Source organism: Canis lupus, chromosome 9, assembly GCF_011100685.1.
Source record: "Canis lupus familiaris isolate Mischka breed German Shepherd chromosome 9, alternate assembly UU_Cfam_GSD_1.0, whole genome shotgun sequence".
Classification (NCBI taxonomy): domain Eukaryota; kingdom Metazoa; phylum Chordata; class Mammalia; order Carnivora; family Canidae; genus Canis; species Canis lupus.
Window position 1 is genome coordinate 54,799,096 of NC_049230.1, and position 20,309 is coordinate 54,819,404.

The 20,309-nt window shown below is 51.7% G+C and overlaps 3 protein-coding genes across 12 annotated transcripts in view; 1 reads left to right on the plus strand and 2 right to left on the minus strand.

Moving 5' to 3' along the window:
* NUP188 (nucleoporin 188) overlaps positions 1 to 1,901 on the minus strand; it is a 55,359-nt gene extending 53,458 nt beyond the window's left edge. The window contains exon 1 of the mRNA XM_038549107.1: positions 1,825 to 1,901. Within this exon, the coding sequence (XP_038405035.1) occupies positions 1,825 to 1,856 (32 nt within the window). The 5' untranslated portion in view covers positions 1,857 to 1,901. The remainder of the gene's footprint in view (positions 1 to 1,824) is intronic.
* Positions 1,902 to 1,933: 32 nt separating this feature from the next.
* Positions 1,934 to 4,038, plus strand: DOLK (dolichol kinase). The gene has a single exon (XM_038549121.1). It carries the CDS (start codon positions 2,268 to 2,270, stop codon positions 3,876 to 3,878), a length of 1,611 nt encoding a protein of 536 aa, XP_038405049.1. The 5' UTR covers positions 1,934 to 2,267; the 3' UTR covers positions 3,879 to 4,038.
* A 2,420-nt stretch (positions 4,039 to 6,458) lies between these two features.
* PHYHD1 (phytanoyl-CoA dioxygenase domain containing 1) lies at positions 6,459 to 19,125 on the minus strand. Of its 10 annotated transcripts, none has more exons than XM_038549136.1 (12): positions 18,893 to 19,125; positions 18,480 to 18,561; positions 16,041 to 16,199; positions 12,645 to 12,720; positions 12,460 to 12,507; positions 10,384 to 10,439; positions 10,237 to 10,299; positions 9,570 to 9,591; positions 8,218 to 8,346; positions 8,004 to 8,120; positions 7,019 to 7,145; positions 6,459 to 6,888 (listed from the first exon to the last, which is right to left on the minus strand). In XM_038549136.1, exons 2-12 carry the CDS (start codon positions 18,510 to 18,512, stop codon positions 6,843 to 6,845), a joined length of 876 nt encoding a protein of 291 aa, XP_038405064.1. In that variant the 5' UTR covers positions 18,513 to 18,561; positions 18,893 to 19,125; the 3' UTR covers positions 6,459 to 6,842. The 10 variants fall into 10 exon arrangements, 9 of the variants coding, with proteins under 9 accessions (XP_038405064.1, XP_038405063.1, XP_038405059.1 ...); XM_038549135.1 differs by having other exon boundaries at positions 8,218 to 8,332; positions 16,024 to 16,199; XM_038549131.1 differs by having other exon boundaries at positions 12,645 to 12,745; positions 16,024 to 16,199.
* Between the last annotated feature and the right edge of the window lie 1,184 nt (positions 19,126 to 20,309).

Below are 20,309 nucleotides of genomic sequence, written 5' to 3' on the forward strand. Positions count from 1 at the left end.
GTCTCTGCCTCTCTCTCTCTCTCTCTGTGACTATCATAAATAAATAAATAAATAAATAAATAAATAAATAAATAATTAAAAAAAAAATGCCAATATTCAAAATGACTGTCTGCCAAACCCTAAGGGACCTTCCTAAAACCCTGAGTGATTTAAGTGTATTATTCTATTTTTGACTAGTGCCAGCTAGCAACACACACAAGGATTCTCCTATATGCTTCAGAGCCATTTCAATACTACTCTGAAAAGGGCTCATATTTGGGAAAAAAACAGGTTCCAAGGGTAAAGTGGACTGTCTGAGGTCACTTGCAAATCAGCAGGCACCAGCAATAGATTTTAAGTTTTCTCTTAGTCCAGACCTCCAGGCATTCCAAACAGAAGGCTGCTACTCAGTATAATCCCAACAGCTATAATGTGCTTTCCAGCACAAAAAGATCACTCTAATCCCTACTCTGAGCAAAGCAGTGCCTAGAAATCCTAGTGTCATTTCTTCCATCTTCAAGTGTGAGTTTGGTACGTTCCCAGGGACATCAAAGCATCTTTCAAGCAAACCAACCCCTTCCCTTCCCCTGTTCTCTATTGAAGAGGATGCCTTACCCTACAGGAGCTAGATCTACCCAACCTCCACAATGACTACCAGATAAATACAAATAAGGGGGGGGGGGGGCACAACGACCACAATGCTGCCAGATGAAACAGCTAGGGAGGAAAAAGAAAAGTCATCCTAGCAAAGTTCAGTAGTCCAGTGGAAATCCCAAAGAAGATCTCACTAGAGCGGGGAGGTGAAGTCAGTGGTAACAAAGAAGATAAGCAATGTGTGTAGTATTTACCGAGCGCCTATTACGTGCTCTTCTGGGTGCTGAGGACACAGCAGTGCATAAAAGTGGGGAGCCAGGGCTGGCACAGTGAGTGACAGGCATGTTGAATTTTAGGGCGGAGGGTGGTAGGGACGATGGAAGACACTTGAAGCGGAAAGGTGGAAGATGGAGGTGCGCTGACCTGGCTGAGGCTTCGGAGTCGGGCAGGCTTAGGTCTGAATCCTCACTTGACCACCTAGCTAGCGCTTAGCTGGACTCGTGAATCATCGGTAAAGAGGGTGCCTCTCGGTCTTGGGAGGGTTTCAATGAGCTAATGCACAGGAAGCGCTTCGCCAGCGTCTGGCGCTAGTAAGCGCTCTGTAAAGTAAGAACTGTCTCTTGTTTTAACATTTCATCTTCTCGTTCCCAAAGTCCACTACGGAGCCTGGGATCGCCTAAAAGACCCGGGCACGTCGGCCGACGGAGCCAATGCAGGAGGAAATGAGAAGATGGATGAATGAAAGGCTGCGAGGAGAAAGAGGGCAGCAACTGCAGCGAGGTGGCTCGGCCACACGCGGAACAGACCTCCCAACGAGCACATGGAGGAACCCGGGAACGTCGCCGGGGCAGGCAGGGCAACCGGCTGCAGCGGGGACAGAGGCGGGGGCTCCCCCCGGGCGACCGCGAAGCGCCCCGTCGCGCCTCGAGGGAGCGTCACGCCGGACAAGGAAGCGCGGGGTGGGGGGGCGGCGAGGAACGCGGGAGGAAGGCAAAGAGACTGGATGAAGAGACGGGAGGCCGGCGTGAGGCAAGGGGAGAGGCACCGGCCCCGTCTTGGAGAAGTCGCCTGGGATCCCCGCGCGCGGGGACCGTTTGGACGTAACCGCCTCGCGTCTCGGCGCCCGTCCACCTAGCGGGGCTTCACCCCGCTACCGCCGCCACACGTCTCGCCCGCAAGTCCCGCCCGGCTTCCGCTCGACTTCGACCCCGCGCCTCACTGCCACCCCCGCCGATTCGGCCCGCTCCGCACCTCACACACTGCCCGCCGGCGGCCGCCGCCATCTTCGCGCGCGCGCGCCCCGGCCCCGCCCCCAGACGCCGCAGCCACGTGACCGTTCGCCTCCGGCCGGGCTGTGGGCGGTGTTTCTTGTCACGTGACGGCGGGCGGGGCCAAGATGGCGACGCCCAGAGAGGTGAGGAAGCCGCGGTGGGAGCAGCACGGGCTGTAAAGAAAGCGGCGGAGTAGCAACGTCTGCGTCCTAGGTGCGAGGCCGTGGAGGATAGCTGGGCGCCAGTTCCCGAGCCGCAGAGAGAGGCTTGCCTACAGTGGAGCTTCCCTCCTCGCAGCTGGAGAACGGAAAGAGGAGGTGCTGGCTGTGTGAAGCTGCCGCTTTCGGCTTGACAAGGCTTGAGGGACCCAGAGGCCAAGGCGTCGCTAGTCACTCCGGTTTCTCCGGGGCCCGGTCTAGAGACATGACCCGAGAGCACGCTCCCCCGGTCCCCGGGGCTCCGCTGAGTGGGTCAGTGCTGGCGGAGGCAGCAGTAGTGTTCGCAGTGGTGCTGAGCATCCACGCAGCCGTGTGGGACCGATACTCGTGGTGCGCCGTGGCTCTCGCAGTGCAGGCCTTCTACGTCCAGTACAAGTGGGACCGGCTGCTGCAGCAGGGAAGCGCTGTCTTCCAGTTCCGCATGTCCGCAAACAGTGGCCTGCTGCCCGCATCAATGGTCATGCCTTTGTTCGGACTGGTCATGAAGGAGCGCTGCCAGTCCATGGGGAACCCATATTTTGAGCGCTTTGGAATTGTGGTGGCAGCCACTGGGATGGCAGTGGCCCTCTTCTCGTCGGTACTGGCACTGGGCATCACTCGCCCAGTGCCCACCAACACTTGTGTCATCTCAGGCTTGGCTGGAGGTGTCATCATTTATATCATGAAGCACTCACTGAGTGTGGGCGAGGTGATCGAGGTCCTGGAGGTCCTGCTGATCTTCGTCTACCTCAACATGATCCTGCTGTACCTGCTGCCCCGCTGCTTTACCCCTGGGGAGGCACTGCTTGTATTAGGTGGCATCAGCTTCATGCTCAACCAGCTCATCAAGCGTTCTCTGACTGTGGTGGAGAGCCAGGGCGACCCAGTGGATTTCTTCCTGCTGGTGGTGGTAGTAGGGATGGTGCTTATGGGCGTCTTCTTCAGCACACTCTTTGTCTTCATGGACTCAGGTACCTGGGCTTCCTCCATCTTCTTCCACCTTATGACTTGTGTGCTGGGCCTTGGCGTGGTCCTTCCCTGGCTGCACCGGCTTATCCGCAAGAACCCCCTGCTCTGGCTTCTTCAATTCCTCTTCCAGACAGAGACCCGCATCTACCTCCTGGTCTACTGGTCTCTGCTGGCCACCTTAGCCTGCCTGGTGGTGCTTTACCAGAATGCCAAGCGGTCATCTTCTGAGTCTAAGAAGCACCAGGCCCCCACCATTGCCCGAAAGTATTTCCACTTCATTGTGGTGGCCACCTACATCCCCGGTATCATCCTTGACCGGACACTGCTCTATGTAGCTGCCACCATATGCCTAACAGTCTTTATCTTCCTAGAATATGTGCGCTATTTCCGCATCAAGCCCCTGGGCCACACTCTGAGGAGCCTCCTGTCCCTTTTCTTAGATGAACGAGACAGTGGACCACTCATCCTGACACATATCTACCTGCTCTTGGGCATGTCTCTTCCAATTTGGCTGGTTCCCAGGCCCTGCACACAGAAGGGCAACTTGGGGGGAGCAAGAGCCCTAGTCCCTTATGCAGGAGTCCTGTCTGTGGGTGTGGGGGACACTGTGGCCTCCATTTTTGGCAGCACAATGGGGGAAATCCACTGGCCTGGAACCAAAAAGACCTTTGAGGGGACCATGACCTCTATATTTGCCCAGATCATTTCTGTAGCTCTGATCTTAATCTTTGATAGTGGAGTGGACCTAAACTACAGTTATGTTTGGATTTTGGGCTCTATCAGCATCGTGTCCCTCCTAGAAGCATACACGACACAGATAGACAATCTCCTGTTGCCTCTCTACCTCCTGATATTGCTGATGGCATAGCTGCTGCATAGCAATGATGGGAAGAAATGGACCTGGGGAGGATGAATGGTCCCCACAGCAGCCAGCCATTTTGGGCATGAAGAGCCAAGGGGTGAGAAGCAGATTTGATTTCTTCAATTGATTCAGATTCAAAATAAAAATCAAAGAACTCCTGGTTTTAGTTTTGCTGATATTTTAAAAGAGACAAAAAGGCTTAAAGACAGCACAACAATACAAAGAGGCTGAGAGTGGTATAGGACACACACACACACCCATACCCACACCTGTCATCTTGCGATTCTTGGAGGGGACCCGAGCGGGATCCTGGAGTCAGGAGTGTGTAATGGTCACCACTTCAGGTTCTGGAGTCAAAGTAACCTGGTTGAGACTCTGAGTCCTTGACTGTACTATTTAACTATGTGAGTTGCTTAACCACCCTGGGCCTCAATTCCCTTGTCTACAAGATGGGAATAGTAAGATCCCATCTACTGTTAGTTACTAGCTGAGGATCCAGTGAGATGAGGTAGGTGTGTGAAAGGTCCAGCCCACAGCCCATGTATAATGAACAATAGTAAGTGTCATTATTAGTCAAGGCTAGCCCTCATGTCAGCAAAAAGCCAGGCCAGCCAAGAGGTTTCATGGATTGTGCTTGGAGACCAGAGTGACTCTACTCCCCTGGCAACATTTGGAGGAGAGCCCAAGAGGAAAATAGCCAAGCGCATGTGCTCTCTCCCCTTTGAGCTGAAGGGAAGAGGTGAGACATCTGTTGCATGCGCAGAAGGGCTGGAGGAAGAGTATCAAGCCTGGTGGGCTGACTTCCTGTTTGAGCCAACTCCCCTCCTGCCTCAAGGCCTCTGCTGCCTGGCTGAGTGGTACTGATAAAGGACACATGATGATGATGCTGGCAGGCACAGGGTCCTTAACAAGGGGTCCCTCCTGAGACCCTCTCATACACCAGTCATCTCGAAACCTGTGTTTCTTCTCTTGGTAAGAAGTTAAGAGACTGAGGGCTGGCGGGATTTACTGAGAGTTCAGAATGGCTCTACTGTGGGGCCCATGCTGTATCCTTGCTCTGTGTGAGGACAGACTTCAGGGCTGTCCATTTCCCCACCATACCCTCCAGCGCCAGCAGAACCTGGCATTGTAGCAGGAACCCAGGGGACATTTGCCAAGTGGGTGAACATTTCCCATCCGTGGGAAGATAGCATAGTGAGTTGCTTAAGGCTGGACAAGGTTCTCTGCTCCTTACCCAGCCCAACAGGAAGGGGCCTAACTGTAAGATACGAGAACTTTGGCCTACCAGGGCCAGAAGCCAGGAGCAGAGCTCTAGCAGGGATCACTGTTGAGCCCTGTCCCTCAGAGGAAAGTGTCAAGACATTCCTTTGGGGCTCAAAAAAGACTTAAGAAACCCTTCCCTTCTCCCAGGCTCCCTTCTACTTGCAAAAAGAGGTGGTAAAATGCCAAAGAGGCGGCAAAATGCCAATGCTTTGCCTCACTGGCTGCCTGGGTAACACCTGGGAGGGATCCTCCCAGCCTTGGTTTATTAACAAACACAGTGGGGACTGAAAATTAAGGTCACAAATTCATATGGCTGCTGAGGCTGGGCAGGTAATGCCATAGAGGAAGGGAAAGCGAGGCGTATAGGAGCCTCCAGGAAGTTGTTCTAGCCAAGCATCACCATGCCCAGAGCAGCTGACCTGCTCATTCAAAGAAGTTTAGAAATGTGCATTGTTGGGATGGCTGGGTGGCTCAGCGGTTGAGTGTCTGCCTTTGGTTCAGGGCATGATCCTGGTCCCGGGATCGAGTCCCACATCCGGCTCCCTGCATGGAGCCTGCTTCTTCCTCTCCCAGAAAGTCTGGGTGCCTGTCAAAAATGCCCACAGAGAGGGACCGTGGGGGCCTCATTTGGCCCCTTGATTGTATAGGTGGCAAACCGGGCCCAGAGAGGAGTCTGGCTTGGGACTGGAAAACAAATTGGTCACAAGGCCAGGCCCAGAATCTGGGACTGTATTCCCCAAGCTTGGTCTTCTCTCCCCAAGCAAGGAGTATTGGGAGCACAAAGGTGACAAGCACAGGGGCACCTGGATGGCTTGGTCAGTTAAGCGTCTGCCTTCAGCTCAAGTCGTGATCCTGGGGTCCTGGGATGGAGCCCCACATCCCTCTCTCGCTCAGCGGGGAGCCTGCTTCTCCCTCTCCCTGTGCAGTTCTCTCTGCTACTCCTCTCTCTCTCTCTGTTAAATAAATAATAAAATCTAAAAAAAAAAAAAAAAAACCCAAAGGTGAGAAGCACATGTGCTGGATCAGGCTGAGTCACTCAACAACTGAAATAGCCCTTGGGACTGGAGCAGGTCACTGAAACTTCCCACACCATGTGGTAGCTTCACCATCTATAAACACAGATGGTAAGAGCACCTACCTGGAAGGTGTCAGGACACAGTGAGACAAAACACTTACAGCTCTGGGCATGGTGAATGCCCACTAAATGTTATTGTCATTAAAACTGTGCAGACCTCACCAGGCAGGGCTGGGATGCCTGGGATAACTTACAGCAGGGCTCTTCTCTTGAAAGAAAGGCTATTTGGGAAAGAAGAGTCAGGAGGCTGCATTCAGAAATCGCTTTTATTGCATGTCCTGCACTGTAATAATTAGAATTGCATCTGAGAGGAGGGAACAGGGGGTAGCTAGCAGAGAAATAGCCACAATGCTATCATGGCGAGAGGCTGCCTTCAGCAGGAGGTTGGGTTGGGGCAGGGGAGAGGCAGAGAGACAGAGGTGTCCAGAAAGCCAGCCAGCCAGGCTCCTGGGGCCCACCTGCCACCCCTCACCTGCCTGTCTACAGGGCTCAGGGGCACAGACGCTGGCAGGGAGAAAGCACAAGGGAAGAGATTTAGCTTCCCCTTTGCAGCTGGGTGGTCGGGCGAGGCGCTGGTGCTTGCAACCCACAGCTTCCCCTGGAGGGGCTGGGCCCCAGCCCTGAGAGGCGGTTCAGGTGTACAGAGGGGGAAAGGGCAGCTCAGCTGTTGGCTGGAGCCTGTGGAGATAGAGAAGACCCTGAGGCACCAGCATCACTGCTCTGGGCCTCCAGGACCTCTTCAGGAGCCTGTCCAGGGCACGCGCGCGCGCACACACACACACACACACACACACACCCTGCCACCTACCAGTTCTCCGGGCTCCACATGGTGCCCAAGGACTCCATGAGGTGGAAAGTATAGGCATGGCGTGAGCGGTCAGAAAGGTTCTGCTCACTCTTGTGCACTACTTCTCCGTGGATTAGGATAAGGGCCCCTGGCAGGAATGCAGCAGGTCAGGAGAACATTTGGCAGAGAGAGATAAAGGCCCCTCCTCCCTCAAGTGATTCTGTGGCCTGTTCATCCCCATTCCCATCCCTGAAAGCTCAGGGTCAGAGGCCATGCTACTGCTCAGAGGTTCCCCTGGGACCAATTCCCTTCTGCTGTGACCTATGCCTTTGGCAAGCCTTGGCAAGAGCATCCCCTTCTATGATGTTTGCGGAACCAGGCCAGAGTGTCTGTACTATGCCAGTCAGATGGGACCTCGCCATCAAAAGCTGGGCTGTGGAGTGCCTGGGTGGCTCCATGGTGAAGTGTCTGCCTTCGGCTCCGGTCATGATCTCAGGGTCCTGGGATCAAACCTCATGGTGGGCTCCCTGCTCAATGAGTGTGCTTCTCCTTCTCCCTGTGTCCCTGCCCCCCAAATCCCTGTTCGTGCCATCTTTCTCTCTCTCTGTCAAAAAATATACATATAAAATCTTAAAAAAAAAAAAAGCCAGGCTGGATGTCAGGTTGCCCTGTTCTAAAAGGAATGGCCAGCATCTGTTTAGCATCTGCCATGTGCCACATCTTAAGCACATCATCTATCTCACTGACTTCCCTGCTTTACATTTGGGGAAACTGAGGCTCAGAGAGATTCAGTCATTTGCCCAAAAGGACAGTGGAGTCTGGACTCTAGCCTGATCCAGGATGCCTTAGGGAAAATTGTGTGGTTTTCAGGCTTCCCTATGCCTGTCCACCCCCACCTCCCATCCCGTAACTTCACAGCCCTCAGGGAAGCTGGGCGGTCAGAGCAAGCACAGACCCACACACACAGCCTCAGAGCCTGCCTCCCTGCCCTCTGCATCCCACCTACCTCTCTGCACTGGTGTGGGTACAAATAGGCTGTCATCCCAGACAGGCTCTGACCCAAGGAATCTGGTGTTGAGCTTCAAGCCAGCAAAGGCCCGGACCATCCTTCTTGACACCCCACCTGTGGCCAAGGGGGGAGCCTTTAGCCTCTCTTATTTTCCGGGTCTCTCTTCCACGGGGACTGGATATGGGTGGGCAGGGAGAACAGGTGTCCTTACCGGTATGGGAGCCTGGGATGAACCAGAGGCAGCCATTCTCCAGAGTGGCATCCTCCAATGCGATCCATATGCCCAGCACCCGGCCCAGGGGCTCCGTGTACAGGAAGGTGGAGTCCTGGTGAGGGGAAACTGCAGCAGCCCCCACCCTGGACATAAGGAACCTGGCTTGCTTCACCTTGTCCTTATTCCCCACTGGTGCTCTCACAGCCTTCCAAGGGTCAGTTGGAATCCCACCACCTCCTGGCCTGGAGACTCAGGGCATGAGATTTCACCTCTCAAAACCTCCTTTTTCTAAACCATGAAGTGACCTCAGCAGGAACCTACCTCATGGCGTTGCTGGAGGACCCGATGCCACAGGGTGTGGAAAGTGCTTAGTACAGGGCCCAACACCATAATTGCTAAAAAGTTGCTGCTAGTGTTTGATTTCAGCCAGGCAACTAAAGCCACCATCCTTAACCAGAACAAGGACCTCCAGCCACCAGATGATCCACTGGGCGGTGTGAGGCTGAGTACAAAAGGCGAAGACGGGGTGCAACTAGCCCCCATCCACATTTTAACACCCTCCATGTGATGCTGGGACCCCACCAGGATGGAGAACCCCTGAACAAAGGACTTTAGACAGTAGATGCTTGTTCCATCTCCTTCCCAGGGAACCATGGGTTTTCCAAGCCCTAAGAGGGACTTGAACAATCCGGACAATGTCCAGAGGGAGGTGTCCTGGTGGTGGGCAATCCAAAGCATTTGGAGCAGGACTGACTGCAGGAGATGGGGATACTGAATGTGGGGAGAGGCTGCTCATCACCTCAAGAGACCATCCCCGGGCTGGATGGGAGGGAGGAGTGTGTGGTCACAAGGAGGGCAACTTGGGCTCATGCAAGGAAGGAAAGGGCTGACTGTGAGGGGATGAGCCCCCTGTCACTGGAGGTATTTAAGCAGAAGTAGAGGGAGGCTAAACAGAGTATTTGTGCATACAGGGAGGTTTGAAGTTAGATCTGCAATTCCTCTGTCAAATCAGTCCTCCAGGGAACTTGTTAAAAATACAGGTTCACAGGTCCTTGCAGCCCTACTGACTCAAGATCTCAGGGACTGGGGACTGAGGGCCCCAGAACTGATATTTTTAACTAGCGAGAAGTCACTGCCAGGTTCAAGAACCACTGCCAAAGTCTCCAGAACACCCTCCCAATCGATAGTTCCAAAAAGGAACAGAAGGGAGCTTCTCCCTCCTGGCCCAGGCTCTTGCCCATAGACATCTCAGCAAGCGCCATCCCTCCCTCCAAAGACCTGACAACCACAAATGTCCCAGATCTCCCACCGTGGCCTTTGCTGGACCCCATGGCCTGTTCTCAGCTCACCTTCACCACCAAAGTGAGGTTGCTGCAAGAGAGAAGAAGGGCCAGATGAGGCCAGAGGCCAGTGGGGAGGGGCAGGGCTGCTCTGAGTCTTGTGGGATGCCCTAACTTGGCCACAGGTGTCTACCTCCAAGGATTCCACACCAGCACCCAGCCATGGAGTACTCCCTGTGTGCCAGGCCTAGGAGGACTGCAAAGAGAAAAAGCACTCTGCCCATGGAGTACTCCAAGTCTGAGCACACAGCATGCCTACCGAGGGCAAAGGCAGAATTGAGGAGCAGCAAGAGCAGCTGGGGCCCAGGTCTGAGATTAAGCCTCTCAGCCCCAGGATCAGAAATGGGGCCCTCTCTTCCCCAGGGAAAAACTAGAAGGTTTCTTGGAGGAGGTGGCACCAAATCGGGCCTTGAAGCTGGGAGCAGAGCATCTTAATGGCAAAAGAAGGGAGCAAGGGGTTCGGGGGGGTCTCCTTCCCTCCTGCCACCAAATTTTAACTAAGCACCAACTAAATGCCAGGCACCTTACCCAGAAGGTAAGATTTTGCATGTTCTCCTTGAAACTTAGTAATTCCTCAGGGAAGCAGCTTTTGGCCCATCAAAAGGAGGGGTTTGGTATGAGTACCCTGCCCATATTCAGAGGGTAAACTGAGGTCTGGGGAGGACAGGGAGCTCACCTTGAAGATGTACATGCTCTGCACCACCACGGGCATCTGGAGGCCCAGACTTTTGGCCAAGGCCTGAAAGGGGGCAGAAGTCAGACTTCCAGCCTGCTCTCATTCACACCTGGGCCACTCCCCACCCTCACCCACACCCCTGCTTACCTGTACCTTGGGAGAGTGTGTGACATGTCTGAAGACAGGGTCGTGGGCATGCAGAGCTGCAGAACAGAGGCAGACTAGTGGGCCAGCCCCCCACCCCCATAGGTCCCTCTGTGCCTGGTCCTGGGCGCCCCTACACAGGCCTCGTCAGCCTCACCGGGGCTTCTCACCTATTTGTATGTGTTGAGCTCTCTGCTGGTTTCTAACCAAGGGATGGGCCCACAGTGCCTGCACCCTACTCCAACTAAGACATAATTCTCCACCTTCCAGCCATCTGGAAACGTCACTCCAGACCTGACTTAAAGGGACCTGTTACATAGTAGCAATCTGGGACGCCTGGTTGGCTCAGCAGTTGATCGTCTGCCTTCAACTCAGGGTGTGATCCTGGGGTCCCGGGATCGAGTCCCACATCAGGCTCCCTGCATGGAGCCTGCCTCTCCCTCGGCCTGTGTCTCTGCCTCTCTGTGTGTGTGACTCTCATGAATAAATAAATAAAATCTTAAAAAAAAAAAAAAACCATAGTAGCGATTTTGGGCCTGCCTCTTTCTCTGAGCTGCTCCAAGTGACTATTTCTCTCCTATAAGCCTGTTTCTCCTCCGTACTGCAGAACCAGAAAGCCAACCCTGCCTCTCAGGCTGCCACAACACTCGGGGTAATGCCTACACACCCTCAGGTCACAGCCTGGCATCAAATACCTGATCGTGGGCAGCCCCGGGGGCGCAGCGGTTTAGCGCCGCCTGCAGCCTGGGGTGTGATCCTGGGGACCCGGGATTGAGTCCCACATCAGGCTTCCTGCATGGAGCCTGTTTCTCCCTCTGCCTGTGTTTCTGCCTCTCTCTCTCTCTCTCTCTCTCTGAATAAATAAATAAATCTTTAAAAAAAAAAACAAATACCTGATCGTCTTGTTATTTGCTATTATTGTTGTTATTATAAAAAGTAAGGGTTGAGAGTTACGTGGGTGGCTCAATCAGTTAAGCATCTGCCTTTGGCTCGGGTCCTGATCTCAGGGTCCTGGGATCAAGCCCCTCCTGGGATCAAGCCCCGCATGAGGATCCCTCTCCAACTACCCCTCCCTCCACTCGCTCGCGTGCTCTCTCTCTCTCAAGTAAATAAATAAAATCCTTCTTTTAAAAGTAAGGGTTAGATATAATTATTGATACTGATTTGTACACTTAAAAATGGTTATGATGGCAAATTTTATATGCCTTTTACCACAATTCTTTGTACAAAGCTACCACAATATAACTTCAAGTTTAAAAATGAGTGGGGGTGCCTGGGTGGTTCAGTGTTTTGAGCATCCGACTTGATTTCGGTTCAGTTCATGATTTCAGGGTCGTGGGAGGGAGCTCCTGCTGCACTGAGCTTGGTGCTCAGTGGAGAGTCTGCCTGAGATTCTCTCTCTTCCTCTCCCTGTGCCCCTCCCCCTGCTCACACACTCTCTTTCTCTCTCCAAATAAATAAAATCTTTTGATTTTAAGATTTTATTTATTTATTCATGAGAGACACACAGAGAGAGGCAGAGACATAGGCAGAGGAAGAAGCAGGCTTTCTCTAGGGAGCCTGATACAGGAATCTATCCTAGGACCCCGGGATCACTACCTGAGCCAAGGAGTTGCTCAACCACTGAGGCACCCAGGCATCTCATAAATAAAATCTTAAAAAAAAATAGGTGGTTTGCAAAATAAATTACAATGTATGATCCTAGAAAAAACAAGGAGGATATCCTAGCTTCATTTTGGGGTCTCAGAATGGAGACCATGTCAACATGTTAGGTGCCTCTGAAGGAGGCTCCAGGAATCAGTGGGAGCCAGGAGCCCCCCATGCCCGAGGCCTGGATCATCTTCAGGCCAGGCAGAGGAGGGTCTGCACAGGTCCATCTGCACGGGTGGGTGGCTCAAGTGGTTTCTCTTCCCAGTGTCATATGATTAGCACCATAAGGCCAGAAGAGCAGACCCAGAGGGGAAGTTGCAGCCAGAAATGCCATTTACTGGGCCACTAACTTACTGTGGGCCTTGGGTTAGGCCTCAAGGCTTTTCGGGCCTCAGTTTCCCTGTATCCTTCCCCCAGGTACTGGCTTACCGTGGCCAATTTTATTGATGGATTTCTCTGGAGGGACCAGGAAATTTCCTGTAACACAAGAAACAAGTAAAGACAAAAGAGTTGGAGTCCGCTCTTCCCTGGGCAACTGGTCCTGGTGCCCACCCAGCACCTGGAGATACCCCAGGCAGGCCTTTCCCACAACCCTGGGGTTCCCGGCTCCCAACCTTTCTCGTCGAAAACGCCTTTCTCAAAGAAGAATCGAATCTTGTCGCCACTGCTAAGGAAATAGTCTTTCTTGCCCTGCAGAGAGGGGATGTTAACGGGGCTGATAGAGCAACATGGGGTCAGAGCTGGGCCTGACAAAAAAGGAAGGGGACATTCATGCTTCCCAACCCCGCAGGGCTGCAGACCCCACTGTTACTTCTCAAACTCGTCTACTGAGGTAGACAGTGAACAGGAGCCCCAAGTTCGTGGAAGCACAGCTGGAAGCCACAAGCATTAAATTTCTTGGACACCTCTTAATAAAGTCACAGAACTCTTATGCTTGATACAGTGTGACTCTGAACATAGGATGGTAATCAAACAGGCGTGGTTCCCAGGCAGCCTTGGGTCACCTGTTTTACCACTCAACACCTATTTCCTCATTTGTAAAAGGGAAATAATAATAGAACTGACCTCCTCTGGATTGTTGGAGGTTTCAGGTAGAGGCTGAATCTTACAAGAGTTGAAAGCACAGACCCTAGAGCTATAATACTTGGGTTCAAATCCCAGCTCCGCCATGGAGTTGCTGTGTGACCACCACCACATTACTGAACCTCTCTGGGCTTAGTTTCCTCATAAAATATAGATGTTATCAAAGGTATCTCATGGGGTGTTGTAGAGATTACGAATTGGTGTACATAAGGCACTAGAACAGTCTTTGGAATGTGGAAAGTGCTGCATGAATATCTGCTTTTATCATCATCACTACTGCTGTTGCTAAACAGAAAACACTCAGCCAAGGCATGGCTAAAAGCTTGATGAATATAAACTATTACTCATCTTTTTCTTTTTTCTTAATAACATTCCCTTGTTAATTTTAGTATCATGTTTTTCATTTATTTTTTTAAAAGATTTATTTATTTTAGAGAGAGTAATGAGCATGCCCTGGGGGAGGAGGAGCAGAAGGGAAAGGGAGATAGAATCTCAAGCAGACTCCCCGCTGAGCGCAGAGTCCCATGAGATCACGACCTGAGGAGAAACCAATAGTAGAATGCTTAACCATCTGTGCCACCCAGGCACCCCCATATTTTACATTTCTTAGCATCATATGAAAATGATGCTTCAGGAAGATGCCCAATGTTTTCCCTGTGGTTCTAGCTGCCCTCAGCCACCTTTATGTAGATAGATCTCTCTACCTTCCTGTGTAGACACACAAGTGGAACTGAGGGCACTGACCCCTGGGTTTTCCAGGTGGCACAGTCCCATGGCTCCCCTCCTGTGTGCACACATGTGCCTGCGGGCTCTGTGGTGACCTGCCTGGCCCTTTCACAGCCTTTCCCACTGAAAAATATACATTTGTTTTAGCAGCATTCATAGCTGTTCTGTATCAGGATCAGGGTGAGAGAAACAAGTCAAGGAAGCATAATTAATAATAATAACAATATTAAAGATAATGAGCACCTGGGTGGCTCAGTTGGTTAAGCGTCCAACTCTTGATCTCAGCACAGGTCTAGATCTCAAGGTTGTGAGTTCAAGCCCTGTGTTTGACTCCATGCTGGGTGTGGAGCCTACTTAAGAAAATAATAATAATTACAGAAAATGAAGCTAAACATGTCAAAGATTCTACTTGACTCCTTAATTCACAAGAGAACCAGTAAGATGTTCAAAGAATTCCAAGAACTGCATACAGATAGGTGGTAACAAATGCTGAAATGAGTTTGCAGATAGATGGAACAGGAATAGATCTCCAGGCGATTACTTCATTCTCCTGTCCATTTCTGTGGACAGTATTATCAGGTTTTTAAAAAAATTTAAAAAAATTTTAGTGACCTCTACACTCAATGTGGGGCTTGAGGGGATCCCTGGGTGGCTCAGCGGTTCGGCGCCTGCCTTTGGCCCAGGGCGCGGTCCCAGAGTCCCGGGATCGAATCCCACGTCGGGCTCCCGGCATGGAGCCTGCTTCTCCCTCCTCCTGTGTCTCTGCCTCTTTCTCTCTCTCTCTATGTCTATCATAAATAAAAATAAGTAAATAAATCTTTTTAAAAAAATGTGGGGCTTGAACTCATGACCCCAATATCAAGAGCCGCATGGTCTACCAACTGAGCCAGCCAGGCTCCCCTATCAGTTCTATACAACTTGCAGAGTTGGAAAATAACTCAAAGTAAGCTGGAAGGGAGAACTGGATGGAACATCCACTGATCTTTTTTAATTTTTCCTTTTTTTTTTTAAGATTTTGTATTTATTTGAGAGACACAGAGAGAGAGAGAGAGAGAGAGAGCATTGGCTGGGGGAGGGGCAAGGGAGAGGGAGAAGCAGGCTCCCCACTGAGCAGGGAGCCTGACACAGGGCTGGATTCTAGGACCCTAGATCAGGATCCTGAGCTGAGGTCAGATGCTTAACCCACTGAGCTACCCCGGGCCTCTGATCTTTTTCCTTTTAATGCTCATCTCAAAGTCTTAATACTAATGGTGAATGATGAGGGTTTACTGAGTACCCAGCACTGCACTGAGCTCTTTGCAAGCATTCTAAACTAGGATACATACACTTCATTCTCCCATCCTCCCCTCAACCCTTCGCTGGTCTTTGGAACATTCTCAGAAGGCAGCTTGGGAGGCACAAGATCAGCCCCCTCATTCCTTGGGGCTGTGAGTGACCTGTCTCTAGACACTGGACCCCTATGCCTGCTAGAAGGCATCGGTGAGATGTATTCCTTAGTCCACCCTCCCAGCCTGGTCTCTGGGTTGTGAGCCATCGGGCCATTGTAATTCCCACTATGCCCACCGGATGGCAGGAGAGCCTCAGCATGAAGGAGCCGCGTTGATGGCCCCGGGCCACAGGTTTGGCTTGGCGGCCGCACCACAGCCAGGCTCCTGGAGGGTTAAGTTAGAACGTGTGGGAGAACCCCGAGTTTCCACTCACCCATCTCAAACACTATTGCGTACTATTAAGTCACAAGAGGTGGGGATGGAGAAGCTGAGTTTCTAGTCTCACTGGGGTATGAGGCTGACACAAAAGCAGGTCCCTTGGAATCATTTGGCTCTTTCTGGGGTTTCTGGCCCAACTACTGAGGAAACACAGCAGAGCACTGAACAGCACGGACTTCATATCAGGCCGATCTGGGTTCAAATCCTCACTCTATAGTTACTAACAATGTGGTTTGGGGCAAGTAACCCAAGCCTCGTTTTCCCCACCTGTCAAATGGGAGTAATAAGATCAACCTTATAAGTCCATAGTGAGGAGTGAAGGACATACACCTAGAAGGCACTTAGCTGGGCACAGGGAGGAACCAGGGCCCAATCTGTTACCAGAACAAGTGCTCATGGGCCTTGGGGCCTTCCCATCCAGGCTGCAGCTCTGCCTGGGGACTGAGCCCCCCCATGAAAGACCAGATCCCATTCTCACCTGCCCCGGACACCTACTTGGCTTCTCAGCTGCTCTTCTTCCTGGGTGGAAAATTCTATGCGGCAGTGCAGAGGGACGTCCATGTCAGCCACTAGCTCGCCAATCCTCTGTTGCATGGCTACACACTCATCTGCAGATAAAAATCCTTCCAGCACCAGAAATCCGTCCTCCTGAAACTGAAGGCAGGAAGCAAACTCAGGCTTCCCTCGGCCCTCAAATGCTCTTTATGAGGACTGACATTACCTCTCCCTCAAACCCAAAGCTGTGTGAGGGCAGGACCAAGAATCCTATTTATTGCTCTGTCTCCCCCTCCCACCCACCCACCCCCACTCAGGTCATGGTGCCTGGAACCATGGTGAGGAGCAACCAATAGTGGTTGCCTGAATGAAGGAAGAAGGAAGGGGAGGTGTCCTCATCCTTCCCCTCCAGTGGGGCTTGGGTCACATGGGAATATTACCCCGTTCATTTATTCAACTGAAATTTATTGAGCATCTACTGTGTACCAGGCATGGTTTTAGGAGCTGGAGCTACAGTAATGAGCAAGCCAGCCATGATACCTGCCATCCTGGAGCTTAAAGTCTAGCAAAGGAGGCTGACATCAAGCAAAACAGCATGTGGGGTAGAGTGGTGGGGTGTGTGCTATCACAAACCGCTGCGTGCAAGGAGGGAGAAGGCAGATTCAAGAGCTAAAGGCAGAAGTGTCCAATGTAAAAGGATTGGGGTGGGGGACAGAGAAGTCTCAGGGCAGCAGCTCTGAGGAGGTGGCATTTAAAGGGGACCAGCAGGATAAGGGGGGGTTGAAGAGACAAGGATGAATATTTAAGTCCCAGAGTGCAGGATGTGTGAAGCCCCTGAGCACAGGAGGGACACAAGGAATTGAGGCCAGATGGAGGGAAGTAAGCGTGGGGGCTGAAGGGAGGCAGGAGGGTGGTGGGAGCCAAGCCAGGCAAGGAGGTGGGCTTTGTGCTGAATGTGTGGACAGCCAGGGGGGAGGGGAGTTAAAACAGCTAGTTTAAATTCTAATTTGCCTCCAGACCTCTTATTCTGTGGCTATTGAGAGACATAAGGAGAGAAAGAACATCTACATGTTTGCTTGCAGACCATTATAAAATCTTAGCATTGGAAGTCACCTCTTGAACCCACTGTGAAGTATCTGATTCCCAATTACTAACCTCCCCTTCCCTCCTTCACTCCCTCATAGATGCCTGCCTTCCACATTGTGGGATGTTGGGACATTCATGCCCACCCACTGTGGGCCCTTTCATCTCTGGAAAGCTCTGTAATAGGTACTCAATCCTCCCATCAGTATCAAGCTGAACATTTCCTCCTTGGGAACTGGGTCACCCACAGCAAACTGCGTGACCCAGCAAATACACTCAGACGAGAACTTGTTGACATACATTGGGGGCTTAACAAATAGAGGAGCAAAGATGTATTAATTAAGGGTATTCACTGATGCTGGTTGAATGAGAACAATACATCAGAAACAACCTAAATGCTCAGCGCAAGGATGGTCATTCAACAAAGTATGTTTTATCTATCTGGAACCCAACACTGCTGATAAAAATCATGTGGTAGAAAAATATTTACTGACATGGCATATGTGCCCGATATACTGTGAGATGGGGAAAAAAAAAAAAAAGCTGAACACGGATTTAGTATTTTAGCCATTGCAAGATCTTGGGCGACCGCCTTGGCCCTCAGACCATCAAGTCGGAGGCACTTTAGCGTCTCCTTTATAAAACGGTGGGCAAGCACTCACAAGCGGTAGCTATTATGTTCGCCTTTTAAAGATTCTAGGGCTGTCTACTACCAAAATACTAAGTCTCAGGGTAGGAAATTATGGGTGGTTTTTCATTTTCTTTTTTGAGATTTTCTGTATTTTTCAGCATTTTTCCCTTATCAGCAACAAACAAGGATCACGTGTTTTGTTTTTGTTTTTTGTTTTTGTTTTGTTTTGTTTTGTTTTTAAGTCTGTGTCACTCTAATTCCTAAGAGTCAGCTTTCCTGTGTAAGGACAGCAGGTGGGACCCAGCCGCCCTCTCCTGGCTCCGGGCCGGGGCGGGGCCGGGGGTGGGGCGGCCTGCCCTCCGTTGACCCCGCCCCATCACGGGTCCTGGCTCCGCCCTCCCCCTCCCCCGCTGTCCCTCCTCCTCCTCCCCCTCTACTCCTAGGACCCAGTCCTGGGGCTGGACTGGCTGGCTGATCTTTACTCTTTATTCTGGTTTCCATCACACGTACACATTCCCACCTCATCCCGGCCCCGTGGTCCTGACGCCCCCGGCTGTGAGTGCAGAAGTTAGGCGTTGTGGTTGGAAACTGACAGCTCTGAGCTTCTGTTTCCTCTTCTGAAAAATGCAGGGGGTGGGGTTGAGTTCCCAGGGTCTTCTAGAGGTCTGGAGGGACCCCCAGCTCTTATGTGACCCTCTCGGACCCCCACCTAGCAGATGCCCTACCTTCTGGAGCTGCGAGGGGCTCAGGCAGGCCATGAGGATGAGGCAGGCACACAGATGGTTCCGGTTGCTGCAGGGCCAGAGGCTGGAGAGGAAAAAGTACAGGGAGGCAGAGTAGTTGGAGCCTGGGAGATCCAGAAGGACTTAACCCTTGCCTACCCAAAGGAAACCCAATCCCTACCCCCAGCCCTCGCCCTCCTCCCCCAAACACACACAGATCAGCCTGGAAACCACCCTCTCCCCCTCATCATTTCTGTGCCTGGATGAAGTTCTTGCCTTTGACTTAGCTCAATAACCTGCGTCCATCCCCCCAGTTAGTCCAGGATTAGCCCTTTCCACCTTTTCCAATCTCCTTCATGGTTTTTAACGCTACCTCCCAGTTTCTTTGCACAAACCAAACCCCTCTGGCTGCTTACCAGGTGTCTAGAAGTTGCAGTCCAGGAGTGTCAGGGCAAAGAAGCTGGGTAGACTGGAGGACCCCTGAGTCCCAGTTCAGGTACCACGACTCACTGTGACCTCTGATGAATGGCAGCCCCTCTCAGTTTTTTAGTATATGTACTGCTGAAGGGAGCACAGATATCAGCCCCTCTCTGGACATCATGCGTGGATTAGAAAGTCTCTAGGCCACCAGCATCAACATGGGGTGGGGATGGGGGGATCGGGGTGGGTCTGGAGGACTTACACAACAGATTGGTCACATTGGGCCAAGTAGCTTTGCATTCCAAAGACGCAAAAAGGTCCTCAGAGAATTGTCAGGGCCCCGCTCAGCTCTGATTCTCTGAAACTCTGTCTTGGGAGGTTTAGGGACAGTGGAGGGGTCAGCCTACAGCTCAGAGGAAAGATAGCAGATAAAGGGAAATCTTTGAAAGGGAAAGGGACTAGGGGCACCTGGTTGGCTCAGTTGGAAGAGCATGTGCCTTTTGATCTCTGGACTCTTGATCTCTGGGTCCTGAGTTCAAACCCCACATTGGGTACAGACATTATTTATTTACTTACTTACTTACTTACATAAATAAAAAAGAAAAAGAAAGAAAGAAAGAAAGAAAGAAAGAAAGAAAGAAAGAAAGAAAGAAAGAAAGAAAGAAAGAAAGAGAAAGAAAGAAAGAAAGAAAGAAAGAAAGAAAGAAAGAAAGAAAGAAGAAAGAAAAAGAGGAAGGGGAAGGGGAAGGGGAAGGGACTATAGATGGGGGCCTGGGTCTCCAGAATAAGGGATGGAGGAATGCTGGTTCCTGTTCCCCATCCTCCGGGCCCAAGGTGTTTGGTTTCTCAAATTCAGCTGGCACAATAGACTCACTAGTCCTGTTCAGCAGTTGACAGGGCCATTCTGGCTGCAGCTCCTGAAGACTGGCCACTGACCTTCCCTGAAATGACATTTTTCTGAATGGCAAAGGGACAGAATGTCTTGGGAGTAAGCACAGGGACATGAGCTCAGCCTTCAGGAGCCTTGGACCCAAGTCAAGTTGTGTTTTCTGGGCCACCGCACTAGGAGTAGCTGCTCAATGCTGAATTCCTGAGGGCCAAGGAGAGGGAACTAGGCTCCTGAGAACAGAGAGGAGGTTCTGAGGAGTTGGGCTGGGTAAGGAGGGCAGGCAGAGCAATGCAGGAAATACAGTGAGACTCAGCCCACTTAAGGCCAGGTGCATTCCCAGCTGTCCTGGCCTTGTCTGATGCGGTTGCCCAACAAGTATAGGAACACCGCCTACCGTATGCCAGGGACACAGTGAGGGTCCCATCATGCTGGGCTAGCAGCTCTCCGGGGAACTCCCACCAAAGGCTTGTAGTGGAGGCTTAGTGGGACAGACTGGGTTTGAGTCCAGGCCTGGGCCTTCCTTA